General features: G+C 56.2%; 2 protein-coding genes across 11 annotated transcripts; one reads left to right on the top strand and one right to left on the bottom strand.

Moving 5' to 3' along the window:
• The first annotated feature begins 257 nt into the window (after positions 1 to 257).
• Positions 258 to 8,815, top strand: Kcnj9 (potassium inwardly rectifying channel subfamily J member 9). 9 transcript variants are annotated; one of them, XM_021650602.2, is made up of 4 exons: positions 258 to 452; positions 1,466 to 1,530; positions 2,695 to 3,570; positions 6,131 to 8,815. In XM_021650602.2, the coding sequence occupies exons 3-4, from the start codon at positions 2,721 to 2,723 to the stop codon at positions 6,460 to 6,462; spliced, it is 1,182 nt and encodes a 393-aa protein (XP_021506277.1). In that variant the 5' UTR covers positions 258 to 452; positions 1,466 to 1,530; positions 2,695 to 2,720; the 3' UTR covers positions 6,463 to 8,815. The 9 variants fall into 9 exon arrangements, with proteins under 9 accessions (XP_021506277.1, XP_060220684.1, XP_060220682.1 ...); XM_060364701.1 differs by having other exon boundaries at positions 2,401 to 3,570; XM_060364699.1 differs by having other exon boundaries at positions 2,207 to 3,570.
• Positions 8,816 to 9,497: 682 nt separating this feature from the next.
• Positions 9,498 to 17,234, bottom strand: Igsf8 (immunoglobulin superfamily member 8). 2 transcript variants are annotated; one of them, XM_060364698.1, is made up of 8 exons: positions 17,112 to 17,234; positions 16,642 to 16,759; positions 12,847 to 13,224; positions 11,547 to 12,008; positions 10,836 to 11,243; positions 10,315 to 10,728; positions 9,930 to 10,060; positions 9,498 to 9,768 (listed from the first exon to the last, which is right to left on the bottom strand). In XM_060364698.1, the coding sequence occupies exons 2-7, from the start codon at positions 16,712 to 16,714 to the stop codon at positions 9,945 to 9,947; spliced, it is 1,851 nt and encodes a 616-aa protein (XP_060220681.1). In that variant the 5' UTR covers positions 16,715 to 16,759; positions 17,112 to 17,234; the 3' UTR covers positions 9,498 to 9,768; positions 9,930 to 9,944. The 2 variants fall into 2 exon arrangements, with proteins under 2 accessions (XP_060220681.1, XP_060220680.1); XM_060364697.1 differs by lacking the exon at positions 17,112 to 17,234 and having other exon boundaries at positions 16,642 to 16,923.
• Between the last annotated feature and the right edge of the window lie 972 nt (positions 17,235 to 18,206).

Here is an 18,206-nt window from a genome sequence, read left to right as displayed (position 1 = left end):
ATTCCCAATGCTTCCAAGCCTTTATTTTCCCAGAGTGAGGAGCTTCTTAGAGACGGGTCAGCATGCCAGGATTTTCCCCCCCTGCTTTTCCCCTTAGAAAGGGGTGAAGAGATGACTCTCAGTGTCCAGGAGGAGGGAATATGGCTAAAAATAGCTGTGGCGTGTGGATCAGCCAGAGTGGTACCCAGGACTAGGAAAGGGAGGGGGGACGCTGTAGAGCTGTAGCCAGACTGGTTGCCATGGAAACGAGAGAGGAGCAGGGGAACCTGGGAAGTGGGGATGACACAGATACCAAGTCCTAGTCTGAGCTGCCGTTACATTTAGGAGAAACATCAGTGACTGCTGCTCCCACTCTCAGAGGGGACCCAGGGTGTGGGGGGGAGATGGTGTCAGGAACATGGACACCAGCCCCCAAGGGTCTCTGCTGTCGGCTACTCTCCTCTTCAGACTCTGTGAGTTGAGTTATGGGACTTGGGGTTTGGGCCCCTATTTCTGAGGCAAGTGGGGCTTGGGTGGAGCTGGTTCCGAGGGAGTTCTCACTAGACAGACTTCTTTCCAAAAGATGAGCCCCCATAGTGGCCGGCAGGCTCTAGGGGGAGGGAGAGAGCACCAAGAAAAGGTGACAGTGGGATCTTACTGAAAGGGGTCACTGCATGCCCAAGAACTGTGGTCAGAAGAACTGGAGTTATCTGGAGGGAAGAGGCAGAAACGAAGACCTTGCTCTTCAGGTAGTGAACATTGCACACCTTTCCTGTCCCGTGGAAAAGAGACCCTTCCTCAGGACGGCAAGAGCTAGGGTACGATCAGAAGGTTCCCTGAGCAAGCAGTGTTCTCCAGATGATCGGAAACTGGGAAACCATTCCTGGGCATAGATGGAAATCAGCTAGCCTAAGACCCTAAGAAGAATGTCTAGAAGCCCACCTGAAGCTAATGCTGGGACGAAAGAGACCTGGGGCCTTGGGGCACTGAGTACGTGCAGACCACTTCCAGAGGGCAGCCTGAGCGGCAGAGAGGGAAAAGCTAGCCTGCTGTGGGGGAGGGGGAGATCTGCCTCTGCCAAGGTGTTCCTGTGTCCCCTGACTTCCATGGAAAATAAGTATGTGGGGGTCCCCTTAGGACACAAACTGTCTTCTTGTAGTTTCTCCTTCCATTTTTTAATTTCACGTACACACACCCTCCAAAGGTCTGGCGGCAGAACACTTCACTCCAAAATTTAAAACTTGGGCTGTCGGGTTTGTGGTTACATCCCCTCGCAGTTTCTCCCTGGGACCTGGTCAAACATCCAAACCATCTGCAATCCTTATGTCACATTTCTGCCCCCCCCCCCCAGCCCTCCTGACACCCCCACCTCCCTGCCCCCCCCATGGGAGGAGATGACAAATCCCAGGAAAGAGAAAGGAAGAAGGTTGGTGAGTCCTAAATTCTTGTTCTCCAGGCTTTCCTTCATATGGTCCTTATCTCTTAGGGGACCCTGAGCGCGTAGGGAAGGACCCTGGACATCCATCTCTCTGGGCAGATTAACTAAAGCAGGTGGGTTTTGCTTGGAATCTGGGCCTTGCTCAGAATGTGGGCTTCGGGACATATGGGAGGTGGGGTTGGGGCTGGGGTTGGGGTAGTAAATGCAAAGCAGGACACTTGGAAGGGATTGCTGCAGTGGGTGCCTGCCTGCTGTTTCTTACCTCTCTCGGGAAGGCCAGAGGTCTGAAAGATACTAGACTAGAGATACTAGCTCTGGGTGTCCTGGCACTTCCTTTATGCTTGCTGTGGGCAGTTGATCTCACACGGCCTCCAGGCTCCTACTGCCAACGCTTCTCAGCATGTCTCCCTTGGGAAAGAGCCCAGGGGGAAAGGGCCGATGTCAGAGCATCAGTGACCATGGTTGCCAGTGGGAATGTCCTAATGTTGGGAACATTCAACCTTTGCACACCGGAGAATTTCTGTGCACAGCCTGCATTTCTTCCTCCTTGATAAGTCTGGGGTGGAGAAAACATGCACGAGGCGATGGGAAGAGTAAGGTCCAGGGAGAGAGAAGAGCAGGAAGGCCTTGGTGTGAACGCTAAAACGCTCTTCAGATGGGTCTTTGGGTAGGACGGTGAAGAATCCTGGGAAAGGGGGTAGACAGCCAGGGAATGGGTTGGGAAGCCCTCATGGCAGGGGGCTCCGAAAAAGAAGGAACTGCCAAGGAGCCTACCTCTTATGGTTTCAGAACCCCGGTGCTGATCCTGTGAGGGGCTTGAGGAGGTGACACCGAAATGTCTAAAGCCTCCTTCTCGTTGAACTGTGCCGCCCAGTTTGTGCCCTTTTCCCCGTGTGATCCCGTACAATTCTTTCTGAACCTTTATTTTTGCTTTACGGGTCTGGATATCTTGGCCTTCGTGTTCACCTGTGCATCACCCTCAGAGGCCAGAAGAGGGTGAGAGACTGCAGTTACCGCCGGTTGTGAGCCGACGTGAGGGTGCTGGGAATCCAAACCAGACCCCTCCCCCCACCCCCAGCCAGTGAACCCCTTGAGCCGTCTCTCCAGCCCCGCCCCGTCCCCGCCACCCTCTGAGCACCGAGGGATGCCAGTCAGGGCTGCGGTTCCCAGCCCGCCAGCGGGGAAAACTGGGGCCAAGAGACAGGAAGGGGAGATTGGCTCGCTGCGCCGGCCCCGGGTCCCGAGCGGCTCCGTCAGCTCGGCACACCTCTATTAAGACCCCGCAGGATCCCCCGCCGCCGCCATGGCGCAGGAGAACGCCGCTTTCTCCCCGGGGTCGGAGGAGCCCCCGAGGCGCCGCGGCCGCCAGCGCTACGTGGAGAAGGACGGGCGCTGCAACGTGCAGCAGGGCAACGTCCGCGAGACCTACCGCTACCTGACCGACCTGTTCACCACGCTGGTGGACCTGCAGTGGCGCCTCAGCCTGCTCTTCTTCGTGCTGGCCTACGCGCTCACCTGGCTCTTCTTCGGCGCCATCTGGTGGCTCATCGCCTACGGCCGCGGCGACCTGGAGCACCTGGAGGACACGGCGTGGACCCCGTGCGTCAACAACCTCAACGGCTTCGTGGCCGCCTTCCTCTTCTCCATCGAGACCGAGACCACCATCGGCTACGGGCACCGCGTCATCACCGACCAGTGCCCCGAGGGCATCGTGCTGCTGCTGCTGCAGGCCATCCTGGGCTCCATGGTGAACGCCTTCATGGTGGGCTGCATGTTCGTCAAGATCTCGCAGCCCAACAAGCGCGCCGCCACGCTCGTCTTCTCGTCGCACGCCGTGGTGTCCCTGCGCGACGGGCGCCTCTGCCTCATGTTTCGCGTGGGCGACCTGCGGTCCTCGCACATCGTCGAGGCCTCCATCCGCGCCAAGCTCATCCGCTCGCGCCAGACCCTCGAGGGCGAGTTCATCCCGCTGCACCAGACCGACCTCAGCGTGGGCTTCGACACGGGCGACGACCGCCTCTTCCTCGTCTCGCCTCTTGTCATTAGCCACGAGATCGACGCCGCCAGCCCCTTCTGGGAGGCGTCGCGCCGCGCCCTCGAGAGGGACGACTTCGAGATCGTGGTCATTCTCGAGGGCATGGTGGAGGCCACGGGTGCGGGCAGGCTGGAGGATGGGGGGCGGGGGTGCCGGGCCAGGGCAGGAAAAGCAGCCGGTGGGAGGGGCAGAAAGATGGACAGAGAGAGGGGGGTGTAGGGTGACAGGCGGAGGAGGGGGAGGCGTGTGCTGGGGCAGGGCTGGAGGTGAAAGGTATGGACAGGGTGACTCTGCGGAGTCAAGAAAGGGCTTGGAAGAGTTCTAGGAAAGGGCGCTAGCTTGAGGCCCTGGCCTGACAGGTGTGTCACTTTGAATAGCACTTTACATCTCTGAGTGCATTTAATTCTTGCAAAGCTCCCCGGGAGGTTACTTAATACTGTGCTCACTTTTCAGAAAATGAGTAGCCCCGAAAGAAAAGTCCCAGAAATAGCCAGCTGTCACAAGCCAACGCAGAGCACAGCCCGGGTGGAACACAGGACGTCTATCTTCAGTGTTTCCTGGGACGGTGTAGGGATGAAGGTTAAGGGCAGGGTTCTGGTGCCCAGAGGGCCAGAGCCCTGGATTTTGATTGACCTGAGTTATTCCCAAGGAGGCAAACTTAGGGGTGGGGAGGTGATACCTGCTCTCCCTTCTGCCTCTGTTACCCCCTCTGTCACTCTTAACTTCCCCTGGTGTTGCCATTTCTAGCGCCATTCCAGAAGGAACTGTGACGTCAGTACCTTCCCTCGGGCCTACACCGGCACGAGCTTGGGAGCGGGTAGGAAAGACTAGCATAGGAGCAAAAACAAGCCCTTTCAGACGTTCTAGCCCTCGAGAGAGCATAAGGAAAATGCAAGTAAACTAAAGACCGGTAGGAGGCGCTGTGGTGCTGCTATTGGCAGACTTGCTCCCTGCTGCTAGCCTGGAAACCTGACTCCAGATCCTAGGCAAAAAAAAACCAGCCTGGGCTTCTTCTCCACCTCAGTTGTATGCACTCCCCACTCCTCCTTCACTCCTTCACTAGTCCTAACCCTTCCCCTTCCCTTACTAATCTCTGTCTCTCCATCTTTCCCTCCCTTTGACACTATCTTGGGCAGGTTTCTTACAGGGACTTTTTGAACTGCCTTCTTTTCCCTTTTGCCTCTACCTCCCATCCACCCCAACTCCCCCCCAGCCCCATCTCGCTTCTCAGGTCTTCTCTTTTCAGAGGCCCTGTGGCCTCTCCTTCTCCACCTTCACTGGATACATCTTATTCCAGCTTTGCCAAAGAATACCAATGTCCCTAAGATGTCTCAGGGTCAGAATTGCACTGAGAGCCAGTCTCCGGTTAGTGAATGCTTACGCCTCTGTTTCGGAGATGAATTTTGGTTTGGGGAGACTCCGAGGTAGGAACAAAATGATCCGTCTTGAGGGGAGGGTGCAAAAACCCAAAGGGGAAGGTAGGACACAGGCCCGGGCAAGGACTGGAAAGGGCAGTATAAAGGACATAGGGGTAGGAGCTTGTTTGATTTTTCTAGAGGTAAAGCTGGGAAGGGTGGTAGTATTTTGGGATTCAAACTGCTTTTGAAAAGCAAGAATAATGAGCCAAAACCCAACACGATGACATTTAAAGGGAATAAATATAAAATTCTACATTTAGGCTTTAAAAAAATCACTTATGTAAGCACAGCATGGAAAGGCTCCGATGGAGAAAGAACTGGGGGTTTTAGTTGGCTACAGGCTTGCTGTAGCAACGTGATTCGGCTTCCAAAGGCGTTTATGTAATGTAATCACGGGCCGCTTCACTAAAGCATCTTGGCAGGAAGCAAGGGATGGTAAGCCTTCTTTTCTGCATAGATGAGGCCACAGTTGGAAAACGTATCACACTTCAGATGGACCCTTACTTGGTCCTCTGTGGCCATTCTGATTGGCAATGATACGAGTAAACTTTTGGGAGCCAGATCAAATGGAAATGGTCATGAATTCAGTCTGAAGAAGAGAAAACATAAGGGAGCCTGGGGCTGTATTTACAGACACTCAAGGGGTGTCAGGTGGGAAGGGAAGGAAGCCAAGGGGGTAGAGATCCTAGCAGCCAGACTGTAGTTTGCATAAAGGAACCCACGGCCAGTGAGGTGGCTCAGCAGGCTAAGGTGCCTGCCACCGGGCCCGATGGCTTGAGTTAGATCGCCAGGTCTCACACTGTGGAGTAAGCCGATTCCCCAAGTTGTCCTCTGACCTCCACGCACGTCCTGTGGCACACATGCACATACACACATGCATATAAACGCAAATAGCTGTAATACACGTTTTTAAAATGCAGCCCGAACGCTGGAGCCACCACACGAAGGACTGAACTATAATGAGGTAGCGGGCCTACCATCCTAGGAGCTGATCAGTTCAGCTACTTTCCCATGGTTTGGCAGTGTTTGCGGGTGGGTGGAAGAGGCCCTGTGGGGAACGAGAAGTCGAACTAGATGAAAAACTAGGTTAGTTTTAAGGTTAAGCTTCTCAAAGGCGGGTAGGCTGGCAGATGGAGAAGAGAAGAGGGCTGACCAGAGAGAGGTGGGAGTCCTGGAGAGAGAAGAGGGTTGCGGGATGAGACAGGAGCGGGAATCTCCCAGCTCAGGCCCCTTTGACTAATGCCGCCTCCCCCCCCCCAGGAATGACGTGTCAAGCTCGCAGCTCTTACCTGGTGGACGAGGTGCTGTGGGGCCACCGGTTCACATCCGTGCTCACCCTGGAAGATGGCTTCTATGAGGTGGACTATGCCAGCTTCCACGAGACCTTTGAGGTGCCCACGCCCTCGTGCAGTGCCCGGGAACTGGCAGAAGCTGCGGCCCGCCTTGACGCCCATCTCTACTGGTCCATCCCCAGCAGGCTAGATGAGAAGGTGGAGGAAGAAGGAGCTGGGGAGGGGGCAGGTGGGGGAGACGGAACGGACAAGGAACAGAATGGCTGCCTGCCACCCCCAGAGAGTGAGTCCAAGGTGTGACTAGTCTTCTCCAAACCCCTGCGGCAGACCAGGGGGCCAGACACAGGTACACGGAAGCTGCAGAGCGGACATGGAAGAAGAGGAGGCAGGTAGTGTCCCGGGGAATGGTGAAGTTGGGAGAGGCCCACTGAGTTCAGGATCCAGTAGGGAGGGAAGAGGTCCCGGTTTGAAGAGAATAGAGGGTGGGGACGACAGAACGCATCAGTCTGTCTGTGTTTGACCTTCACACCTGTTCACGGGTGGACGGATGAACAGAAGGACGGGGTTATGGGGGCTGAACGGGAAGGTGGGGGCAGCCAGAAACCGCCAATGGATAACTTGGGTGGCAAATGGATTGACAGTTGGTGAATTCGGTGCTGCCTTCACCTGCAGCACACCTCTGTGCGAGATCTACAGGCACCCTTTGCTTCCAGACATAGGCAGCCTCGAGCCAAGGTACATGGCTGAGGGATCAGAGCATCAAATGGATTACAGTCCCCCACTCACCCCCTTGGGTGGCCTCCATATGTGTGACACACCTGTCTAACTAGACAAAGTGGCCACGGTTGAACCAGAGAAGAGAAAACTGGATGGAGGAGAGCACAGACGTGCGTACCCTCCCCGGCTTCATTATCCCACTGTGATGGGCTCAGAAAGGTGTCCATGGCCTTAATCCTCAGGGACTGGGCAAACAAGCAAAGGGGGCAGATGCTGAGCAGGGGCCCTGGAGCAGGACGTGGAGAGACCCAAAGACAACTATTTTGTGAGAGTGGAATGGAGCCTTGCGGGTACTGCCACACAAGCAGGGAGGCAGGAAGAAAGGCCATAGGAGAGGCTTAATAAATGGTTTTACGAGGGACGCCAGCTCCCAGGGGAAAGTAGTTTGTCCTTGGGGCACAGTGGCAGGGCCTCCTCGTTCACAACAGTGTCAGGTGTGATATTCAAAGACATGATTCCCAACACCAGAACGCAGGGCAGGTGGAGGTCAGAAATACCCCACAGCTACTGAGGGAAGCGTGCATCACACTAGGAGCCCACACAAGCTGTTAGAGGAAGAAGTGTGAGCGCATTAGCAACCAGGAAGCTAAGGATTGAGTAAGGCAGGGGGGAATGGTGGGAGCCAGCAGTTACGAAGCTTTGCATCACTCACCTGGAGGGCTTGTTAAAACACAGATTGTTGATCCCACTCCCAGCATTCTGACTCAATAGGTCCGGGACAGAAACCAAAAATCTGCACGTCTAACTAGTTCCCAGATCTAACAGGTTCCCAGACCGTGCTGACATTGTCAGTCTGGGGATTACACTTGGATGAGGCATCTAAGCGGAGGAGAAGCCGGGGGAGCTGAAAAGAAGCCGAGGATTCTTAAGGAGCAGAGAAATGAGAAGGGAAATGTCGGGGGAAAGAGGACCCAGGTCCAGGCTGAAGAGCTTTACTGAAACGGCATCGGTAACTGGCCGGTGACACGCTGGAGCAGCATCTGGGAAGACCAGAGGGCAACAGAGGCAAGAGACGGCATTTAGGGGACTCCTGAAGAGTCAGTGGCAAAGGTCCGACTCTCTTACAGGACTAAGAAGGCAAGACTGACCCAGGGAGAAAATGGAGCTGAGCCTTGCGGGTGCCTGCTGCCTGCCGCCTGTCCAGCCAGGACAGGGAACCCTGGAGACACACACTCCCTTATCCTGGTCTTGTCCCAGTCATCTTGGGGTGGTGAGGGAGAGAGCAATGGCAAATTGAGGAGCAGAAGATCAGTCAAGGGACCTGAGGCTGGGCTCCTGGAGCCAAGTGTAGCCCCAGTGATCATGTCCTCTCAAGGCACTGGTCCAAACCTTGGGCCTGGCCACACCCATCCCTGCCCTTGAATAAGTCTGCTGCCCTGTTTCAGGCTGAGAAGCCAGCATCCGATGGGGCACTGTGTCTGCCTCCCAGTGGCCATCCCAGAGAGACCTCGAGCTGTCGCCTCTCCCCTTCAGCCTAGCAGTGCACTCAGGTTTCAGGCCCTCCACCTGAGTCACTCTCAAAGAAGAGGTCCGTGAACATGTATGGGTCTGCTGGGATCCCGCATACACATAGGAAACTCGAGCACAGACAGTGACTAGGTGGAGTCTGGATGAGAGGGGTGGAATGGAGACATTGGAGCCGCCCCTGGAAGTCACTGGGATGCCACACTCAGGGCACCGCTGTCCAGGGCACTGTCAGGAGGACTGTGTCCTAGTGGCAATGCTGACTGTCACTAATTACCTCTATGACTCTCAGCAAGATACATTACTACTTCTCTGGGCCTCAGTTTCCTTATCTGTAAAAAAAAAAAAAAAAAGTGATAGCTGGCAAACTCGTAATGCTCAATAAATGCTGAATTACTGAATTAAAAAGGTAGATTGGATACTGCAGAGCCGAGCCTGTTAGGACCAGAGGACCCTTGGCAGGGAGGGGCAGCTAGCCAGCGGGCGAGTCCCAGCAGCAGATATGAGCAGATGCAGTGGCTCCGTGTACACAGAGGACACAGGCCTGCCAACTGCTGCGGTCCCTAAGTAGGCAGCCCTGTATTGAGGCTCCTATTCTGCTGCTGTCAAAGAGAATAATTGAGGTCAGGAGGAAAAAGACTGAGGCCCCAGGGCCTGGTGGGAGGAGTCTTGTCCAAGACTAGCCCAACCAGGAGAATGAGACCCGAGGAGGGTGTGGCCCAGTCTGGAGGGTGTGGCCCAGTCTGGGAAGCTCAGAAAGACTTGTCCCTGGAAGCTCTGTGAAAGGGGGCCAAGCTCAGCTGCAACTCACCCCCTCTTTCTGTGTTCCCCTTCCCAAATAGAAGCCCCATAGGAGTTGGCGAAGCACTGACTTTTTAGGCAACAGATGGGTTCCAGGCATCCCCTCCCGCAGTGGGTGGGTAGCAAGGCCCACGAAGGACAGGTGTTGTTTATAGGGGGAAGAGAGGCCTGGGTTGTCCAGAACGGGTGGTCAACCCCCAGCATCTAGTCTACTACCATTCCCCCTGCCCCACTCCGCCCCCTGTCGCTGCCTTTTATAGCTTCATGGCAAGGGAAGACACAACAGGCCTGGATTTCTATAAAACCAGTTTATTCACATTTTAGAAAAACTAGTTTGAGGACAGGAACTGGCCTTCCTACAGTATAAGTGCGAGACCAAGAACACAGGCCAGAAAACTTGAGGAAAGGTGTGGGGAATGGGGCAGGGGAATGGGGGAGCCACGTCTCCCACTGTGGATGGGGCCAGGTCAAATAAATTAAGGAGGGCTGGGCAGAGGGCAAAGGTATCCAGGCAACCGGATGAGGGGTGGCGCTGGTTGGAAGACAGTTGACAACCTGCAAGAACTGGAGAGAGGGAGAGAGCCTGTGGAGTAGGCTGAGGAACAGGCTCTCTTTGGTCCTGTCCCTGCTACACGATGCTACAGGACTGTGCTGGCTGCTTCTCCTCTAGGCACAGCTCAGCACAGAAGCCCGAGGAAGACAGCGTTCAGGTTCCTTTCCCTCACCTGGGGTGCTACTGATCACCGCTTCCGCATCCTCTTCATAAAGCAGCAGGTGATGGTAGCGAGGACGCTGGCACCAGTGACTAGGGCGACTCCTGTACCCACCAACAAGGGCACGAACAGGGTATCCAGAGCTGGCGGAGAAGAAGATGGCAACTCCGATAATGCTGCACTGCTCTCCAACGCTCTCCCCGGCAGATTTTCTAGACTCACCCCCTATTCACAGAGCGCCGCCCCTGTCCACCCCCTACCTGCCCGCTCAGCTCTCAGGTCAGCTTGGGGCTGCTCTTGCAACGGGATGTGGGGAAAAGATAGCAGGGGGAAGACAGGAAGATGAAAAGGGGCAAGCACAGCAGGAGCGGGCGGGTAGGGGGTGGTTGTCACTCACCATGCGTGTAGGGGTAGACGGTGACAGGCCCGGAGCGCGCGCTGCCTGCCTGGTACCAGCTGTAGTCGGCATGCTGCACCCAGGCACTCGGGGCACAGTGGTAGATGCCTTCGTCCTCGGGCCCCAAGCTGTGCAGTCTCAGTCGGTGACTTCTGGGGCCCACCAGCTCCACGCTGACAGGCCCCCCTCCGGGGCGGACTCCCAGCTCTGCCACGCCGTCCTGACCCACTCCACCCACCAGCTGAGCGGGGCCAGAACTCAGCTCGCCCTCCTCGGGTCTCTCCACCCACCAGCTGGCTGCTAGGCGCAGCCCTGGGGGGCCGCCCCGCACGGAGATGTTGCAGAGCAGGGAGGCGGTCTCTCCCCGGTACACGGTGCCCCCCGCCAGCCACGCCACGGCCTCCAGCACCACACCTGCAGAGCAGAGAACACGGGGGTTACAGGGCAAAGGCTAGGCACCAGGAGCTTAAGAAGTAAGTTCCATGAGCTTTGGGCCTGTGAAGGGCTCAACCTCCCCTCACCTTCTTCTCTCACGTGCACAGGGAGAGGCCGGGATCGAGCACTGGCCGCTTCCCGAAGCCGGGTCCCGGAGCCTCGAACATAGGCTTTGGCGAGGCAGCGGTAGGTGCCTGCATCACCGGGCCTGGCAGCCTCCAGCCGTAGTCGGTAGGTTCTGGATGCCACTTTCTCCATGGCAATGTGCCGGTCCTCATAACCAGGGCCCAAGCTACCTATACCTTCAGTGTCCAGCTGGGCCACCAGGCGGCCAGGCCCAGGAGCCCCGGCAGGGGCCATCTCCCAGCCCACAGAGTACGCGGCGTGACGGCCTGGTGGGGGCAGGGCCCCTGACACGTTGCACAGCAGTTCAAGGGGCTCACCCGGGCCAATCCGGCGTTCGCCGGGTCCCACGGTCACCGCCAGCTGGCTGGCTGAAACACAGCAGGGGAAAGAAGGGGTCACAGGGACGTCTGGGTCCCCCACCTCTAATTCCTCTTTGCAGAAATTCAGAGGCCTTCTCACGTGTGCCTCCCACCAGGACCTGAATTTCACCCTTCCACCATAGCCCTTGTATCTCCATATCCAATTTCTGAGCAGAGGAGGCATGGAGAGAGAGAGAGAGAGTGAATAATGTGTAGAAGACAGCTCACTCCATGGGAGAACAATTCTGTAGTCAGGTGATGGCCATCTGATGCCCACTGGGATATCCCCACCGTGGGATCTGCAGCACTTACACAGCGTCTGCACATCCACGTGGGCCAGGACGGCTCTCTTCTCTGCAATCTGGACCCAGGAGCCATCAGGATCCTGAATCCACTCGGCAGCAGTGCAGTGGTAGGTGCCGGAGTCCCCGGCCTGAGCACCCCCAACCACCATGCGGTAGCGGTCGGTCCCTTCCTTGCTCAGCCTCAGCTCCCCGGCAGCCAGCCTCTCGGCATAGGGAGCTCCAGCCTCCACGGCCATGTCGGAGCGCAGTCCCACCACTTCCTGAAGAGTGGCCCGCCCCACTGGCGCCTCAGGCGTGGCTCTCCCAAAGGACACCGACAGGTGTGTGTGCTTCTTTGTTTTGGTCTGAGCCAGGCAGCCCAGGGCCAGCTCCTGCCCCTCATGCACTGTCAGGCGTGAGGGGGAGGTTGCAGCCTGGCGTCCCCGGGGCCCTGGAGGGGCAGCAGATACCTGCAGCTCATCTGGAAGAACTGGAGAGAAAGGGCTTTAGTGAGAGAGGGCTAGTTGCGGGCAGCCCCCTTGTTTCCTGTGTGCATCCTGCTTTGCTACGTGCTCTGTGAGCCCCTGGGGGTCACTGTCTTCTGCATCTTTCCTCGGTGATACCAAGGCCAGCCTGAGCACATCAATATGCTCAGTAAGTACTTACTCAATTTCACAGAGCAAGCCTAATGACACCCACTCAGATGCCTGAGATGAACCCATCTTAAAATACTCAGAAAAGTAACTCTGTTCCTCTTCTCTAAAGATAAAAGGTTGGACCTGATAGTGCAAGTCTGTAATCCCAGTTTCCCAGGAAGCTAAGCAGAAGGATCAAGTTCACGGCCCACCTAGCTACAGAAAAAGTTCAATGCCCATGTAGGCAACTTAAAAAAAAATAGATATCTATATATATATATATCTTCCATCCCATTCTCTCCCCAACCCCAAAGAAAGTGCTAGAAAGGCTAACACAGGAAGACTGCCTGGGTTACACAGTGAATTGTGGGAGAATTGCCGTGAGTTGCAGGCCAACCTAGGTTTATGAGTTGTAGGTCAGCCTGGGCTACTAAGTGAGACCCAATCTCAAAAGGCAACCCAGGGGATAGAGTTTAGTAGCATGCTTCCTTGGTGTGCTCAACACAGTAGGTTCAGTCTCCAGGACTAAGAAGGAAGAAGGTGGGGTTGGTAAGAGGAGAAGGAAGAGGAAGAAAAAAAGAGGAAGAGAGAGAAGGAAGAGGGAAAAGAAGAAACAATTCTGAGTGTGCTGGCTTATGCCTCTAACCCCAGTATTCGGGAGGCTCTCTCACTACCCAGCTCAGAGCCCAGTACCTCTCAGTTCCACTTTAGCACTATAGTTGCCCAGGTACTGGGAATCCGTAGAGGGGGTGTAGCATTCATAAAAGCCAGAGTCCTGGGCCTGCAGGCGAGCAATCTTGAGCACCACGGAATCCCCTTTCAGGCGCTGCACCTGCAGGTCACCGGATGCCACGCGAGGCCCGAAGACAGCGTAGGAGAACTGTTTGTCCTTGGTGCTGATGATGCCCAGGGAAGTGGCTGGGGCCTCTGGTCTGTACATGAACCACTCAAAGTCTTGCTGAGAAGGGCCCTCATAGGCACTCACGTTGCAGGAGATAGAGACAGCGGTGCCAGCCACACGGTAAAGAGGCCCCTTGGGGACATGCACCTGCCGGCCATAGCACCTGACTCCTGTGGGGAAAGGCAGAAAGAACTGCAATCTTTTTCGAAAGAATGGGTCACCATTCAGTGCCCAGTACCATCAGGACCTGTCTCGATCGCTGCCTGTGAGGGAGAGGGAAACCTAAGGAAGGTCAGAACACAGCAGGGCCGTAAGACAAGGGTAAGAACAGGGAAGAGACGCTGGGACCTAAGCGACACAGGACATCACAGCACACGGCACAGACCCAGATCCGTCTCCGAACAGAGGAACACTCTAGATCTCCCAAACCAGAGGCAGAGCACCTGTGTGAACAAGAGTGCACCTGGAGGCTGGGGAGACACCCCAGTTCTGAGCTGAGTTCCCTGCAACCCCGTAAAAAGCTCGGCCTGGTGGCTGGTGAGGTGGCTCAGCAGGTAAAAGCAGAGGCCACACAAGCCTGCCAACCTGAGTTAGAGCCCCAGAATATACCTCGGAAGGAAAGGACTGAGTCCTGAAAGCTGTCCTCCGACCTAAACACACACTCACTCACTCTCTCATAATAATAATAACAAATGAAGTGAATGGGTCCTGAGCAGTGGTATCTAAGGTTGACCTCTGGCCTTTACACGGGTACTCCTATATATGCACTTGCACCCATGCACACATGTGGACTTCCACGCACCACACACACATGCAATTTAAATAAATATAAAAAGCCTGTCTGCTTCCTTGTCTGGATTTTTATCTGTCCTACCCTGCCATTCGTGCTGGGAGCATGCTTAGGCGGAGCCTCTGAGACTTTTGCTGGAGGGGAGCTGGCACAGTCTTACAGAAAGGCTGCTTGGCTTAGCTCGGTCACCTGGGCTAGACAATAGAGCCAGTGGCCCAGGCTGGACAGGGCACTGTACTGGACGGGGCATCACACTGGACAGGGCATGGGCCTACTCAGTTCTCACCACACAATACCCTCCCCGATACAGCTGTGCCATGAGCTCACTGCTTCTCCCAGCCCAGAGGGCTATAGAGGCAGCTGTGGCTTCTGGGGCAAGAATCAGGCTCTGCCTTGGCCTGGGGCAGAAGATCCCTTCCCCCCAGAGTCTGTAAACCTTCTGGCCAGCCCAGATGATGCACCACGTAACCCCCCCACAAACAAAAGCTTTGGTTTGCATATGATTTGCATATACCACACATCATTTACATAGGCCCCCTTTCTGTAAGGAGACCCTAAACACCTGCTGCCCCTTCCCCCTCTCTCACTCCCTCCACCCATTTTACCCCCATCCCTGTCCAACAGATGGTCCCCAAACCTTCGAGTGTTCAGCTCCTTTCTCCTCTCCACCAGGCACAGCCACTTCTACATAAGACCATAGAATTCCAGAATGCAAGGAGGATTGGCAGTCATTTCACAGCTGAGGGAAATGACGTTATCCCGCCCAGAGAGTACCTCTAAGGAGTTCTGGGGCTAGCATCTAAAACCAGATCTGAGTCCAAAGCTCTCTCCTTGCTCTCCCAACCAACACAGCTGAGAAGGCCTGGCCGGAGAGAGAACCATCTCTCTTTTAGATGAGGAAAGTAAGGTAAAATCTGACAGTCTGGCCAAGATCCTGCCATCTCCGGAGGGTCTCTCCGGAGGGTCTCTCCACACCCCTGAAGAGGAACAGAAAAAGAAGAGGAGACACTGATTTACCGAACTGTGTAATTTCCAGGATTCCCAGGGGGAAGCCCACAGCCTTGCTACTGGCACTGGAAGAAAAGCCCCAGGAGCCTGAGAGTTCTCACTCCTTTCTTCTGGCTACGTCATTCTGAGAACACATGATCACTGCCTGAAGCAGAGGCTCGAATCAGGAAGCCAACACCATGGGACCGACCCTTTGCTCTCCTGGGTCTCGGTTTCCACCTTTAAGAGCCTCCAGTTCTGACCTAGCGAGTGTGTGACTCAAGCACACACTGCTGCAGGCACATTTCATAATCAGGGTTGATGGTAAAGGCTGCCCATGGGTAGACTCTGCTCAGAGGGCCCCCTCCCACCTTCCTGGCCCCACAGTGCTGCTGCTCGCAGATCCCCATGGGAAAGTCATCCCCACAGCCTCGGGAAATAGACTGCTACAAGGTTCTCTCTTCACAGGCCACCTCCTCCCTTACAGCCAAAGGCCTGCTTTGAAGTCAGATCTGAGTTCAAATCCGATCCCCCACCGTCACCGGATACGCCGTCTGGAACAAAAATATTTCATTTCCCTCATCTGTAAAGCGAATGTCAGTGCTGAATGTGGTGGGCTGAGGTGCCAGCAGGCTCCTCTTCTGTTCCCACCTGACCTCCCCTGGGCTCATCCCTGCTCCATGAAGCCCACTGGGGAAAAGAAGCAATCGCTAGGCAACCAAGCTCCACAGCTCCTTCGTCTCCCTACAGCACTCTGCCTCCTGCCTTGTTCCCCAAGGAGAGTGTTCTTCCTGGCTCCAGAAGCCCAAGGACCTGCGACTGTGTGGCACCATGCAATTCTGGTCAAAGCCAGAGAAGGCGGCTGGGATGCCCCACAGGCTTCTTCTGCCTTGTCCACAGCACCTCAGAATCTTCCCATCTGCATATACGCACCACACACACTTCTTTCAAGGGCTTCAGTCTCTCCTGGCAACTGCTTCCATGTCATATTCATCCCCAAACCGCCTCCTACAGGAAGCCCTCCAAGTCAAACCCAAACAACATCATGTTAGCAACCTCCACCACACACACACACACACACACCAGCCATGCAAGGTTGGCCCAGAACACAAACCATCATCAACATCCACCAGGACAGATCCCAGGGTAGCTTGGAGATCCCAGGTTCAGTTTTCATGGAGCCTGGTTTCTCCTGAGGAAGGGAATGTTGGGACCACCTGAGTCTGACAACCAGCCAAATATCTGGGAGAGTGGAAGAAGGGCAACGAGCAAACTGGCCCAGGGTGGAGACAGACGTGAGGGAAGGAGCCTCAGACGGTGTAATATATGTTAGGGTGAGGGATGGAGGAGACTTTCTTCAAAGACCGTGGTCAGAATTAGCCCCTGGGCCTCCAGCCAACTCTGGGGCAATTATGAAGCCCGCCAGGCACTGCCCACGCAGAGCAGGCACCCAAGGCCAGGCCTGGAGTCGAGAGTGGGGCAACGACCCCAGGCCCTGGACGTAAAAGATGACAAGTGGCGCCCGCCTCCGGAGGTCCGATGGTGTCTCTCAAGATAGCTCAGTAGGTCGCCAATATGCCCCAGCTGGGGACCTAAAGCTAGGGCGCCACCACCCTCCCCATAACTGACTGGGCAGGCGGCCGCAAAAAAAAAAAAAAAAAAAAAAAAAAATGCGAGACGCCGAGCCCAGAGACACGCCTGATGGAGAAGTAGGGATGCAGCCAGTTCCGAAACGCTAGGAAGGTGGGCCGTCCGGCTGCACAGCGTCAGGCACCTACCCGGCCCGGACAGGGGCGACGGCCCGGCTTACCGAGCATTAGCAGCAGCAGCAGCAGCGGCAGCAGCAGCAGCGAACTCAGCGGCGTGGGGCCGGGGGCGCCCATTCTGCGTAGGCGGCTCTGGGGAGGCTCCGCGGGGCGGCGTGGGCTCTGGGGGGCCAGGACCGCGGGGGGCGCATGCCCGGGTCGGGGGCCAGAAGACGGAGCGGCAAAGCGTGGGTGCGCAGAGCCCGGACGAGAGGGAGCCGCCAACTCCCCGCCCTTCTCCCTCCTTCCCCTCCTCCCGCAGCTCTTCCCGCCCTCCGCGGCTCCGGAGACCATTCCCGCCGCGCCCCGCTGCCCGGCCCCGCCCACACGCCTCGCCCCGCCCCCTGGCCGTTGCCCCGGCCAGACTCCGACCCTGGCGGTGGCCCGGCCTCGGGCTACGGGCTGGGCGAGCCGGCGGCACCTGGGCTCCTCTACCCCCCACCCGCCCTCGCTCCGAGCGCGCCCCGCCCTGCACCTGCCAGCCTTTCCGGGAGAATCGGGTGCCTGCAGAGCCTCTGGGGATGATGGGGTGACTGTGGTTACGCACTCAGAATCCAGTTTGGCGATGTGGGCCACTGAGTCCTGGCAGCAACCCCTGCTGACTTACATGGGCGTGGCGGGACCCAGAACTTCCTGGACGTGGGGCGGTTGGGCTCAAGGGGCTTCAGGGCCCCGGAAGATCCCTGGAAATCTGCTTAAATACCCGGTCAGAATGCAAAGGAGAAGGAAAGTGGGTGAGCCGTCCAGACTCCCTAGCTGGAAGTTCCTTGTTCGGCTCAACCCCTCCAACCTCAATTTTTCCCCTCCACATACAGAGCAGAGATTGTAAACACTTAAGGAGTTACGGTGGTAATTCACTGAGATCATCACCTATGTTGGTTGCACACGGTAACCAGGGGGCTGTTTTGTTTTTGCATTAAATTGCTTTCTACCAATTGGAGTCTCCGACGAGAAGATATGGACACACCCCTCTGCTGGGAAGGGTGGAGCCACCCCGGAGGTAGGAGAAACCAAGTGGACCCTCCTTCCTAGTGCTGTGTCTCCAACTGCGAAAAAGGCGGAGAGTAGGGTGGGGCCAGAATGGGGAGAAGGGACAGCCCAGCCTGCAAAACCGAGGCTGTGGAAGTGGCCATTAGTGGGAAGTGGCCGAGACCAAGTCTAGGTCCTTCACCTCCACACCCTGCTTGTTCCCTTTATCCCTGCTCCCTCGCTTACGGCCCCTTATTGAGAAAACAGACGAGGAAAGTGGTTCAGGCCAGAGCTGACTTCCTATTTCCAGAGAAGTATTCGTGGAGCTGCCAGTCGAAGCCAAATTCAGTGACCACAGAGAGAAACTCTCATGGCGTTTGGGAGTCTTATGGGGAAGTCAGAACTGCAATCCGGATCTTCCAAGACCGCCCGGCGGCACCTGCTGCTTCCCACCTGGACATAAGCCAGCCTGGTTTCCTCGCACTGTTTCTCTAGCCGTGTTGAGCTACGTGAAAACGGAAAGTTACAGAGAGACTTTGGAAGTAAGAGCATTCTCCCTTTAGCTGGAAGTTGAATGGACTGAGTGCCTTTCTGGTACTTA

The sequence above is a fragment of the Meriones unguiculatus genome, chromosome 11 (genome assembly GCF_030254825.1).
Source record: "Meriones unguiculatus strain TT.TT164.6M chromosome 11, Bangor_MerUng_6.1, whole genome shotgun sequence".
In the NCBI taxonomy this organism is placed as follows: Eukaryota; Metazoa; Chordata; class Mammalia; order Rodentia; family Muridae; genus Meriones; species Meriones unguiculatus.
Note: the sequence above shows the minus strand (reverse complement) of the source record. Positions and strands in the feature narration are given on the sequence as shown.

Coding starts and splice junctions, on each gene's coding strand:
- Kcnj9 (XM_021650602.2), top strand. CDS start 2,721: ATGGCGCAGGAGAACGCCGCTTTCTCCCCGGGGTCGGAGGAGCCCCCG. Junction 3,571..6,130: donor GGGCATGGTGGAGGCCACGG/GTGCGGGCAGGC, acceptor CCCCCCCCCCAG/GAATGACGTGTCAAGCTCGC.
- Igsf8 (XM_060364698.1), bottom strand. CDS start 16,714: ATGGGCGCCCCCGGCCCCACGCCGCTGAGTTCGCTGCTGCTGCTGCCG. Junction 13,225..16,641: donor GCTGCTGCTGCTAATGCTCG/GTAAGCCGGGCC, acceptor CTTTCCCCACAG/GAGTCAGGTGCTATGGCCGG. Junction 10,729..10,835: donor TGTGCACGTGAGAGAAGAAG/GTGAGGGGAGGT, acceptor TCTGCTCTGCAG/GTGTGGTGCTGGAGGCCGTG.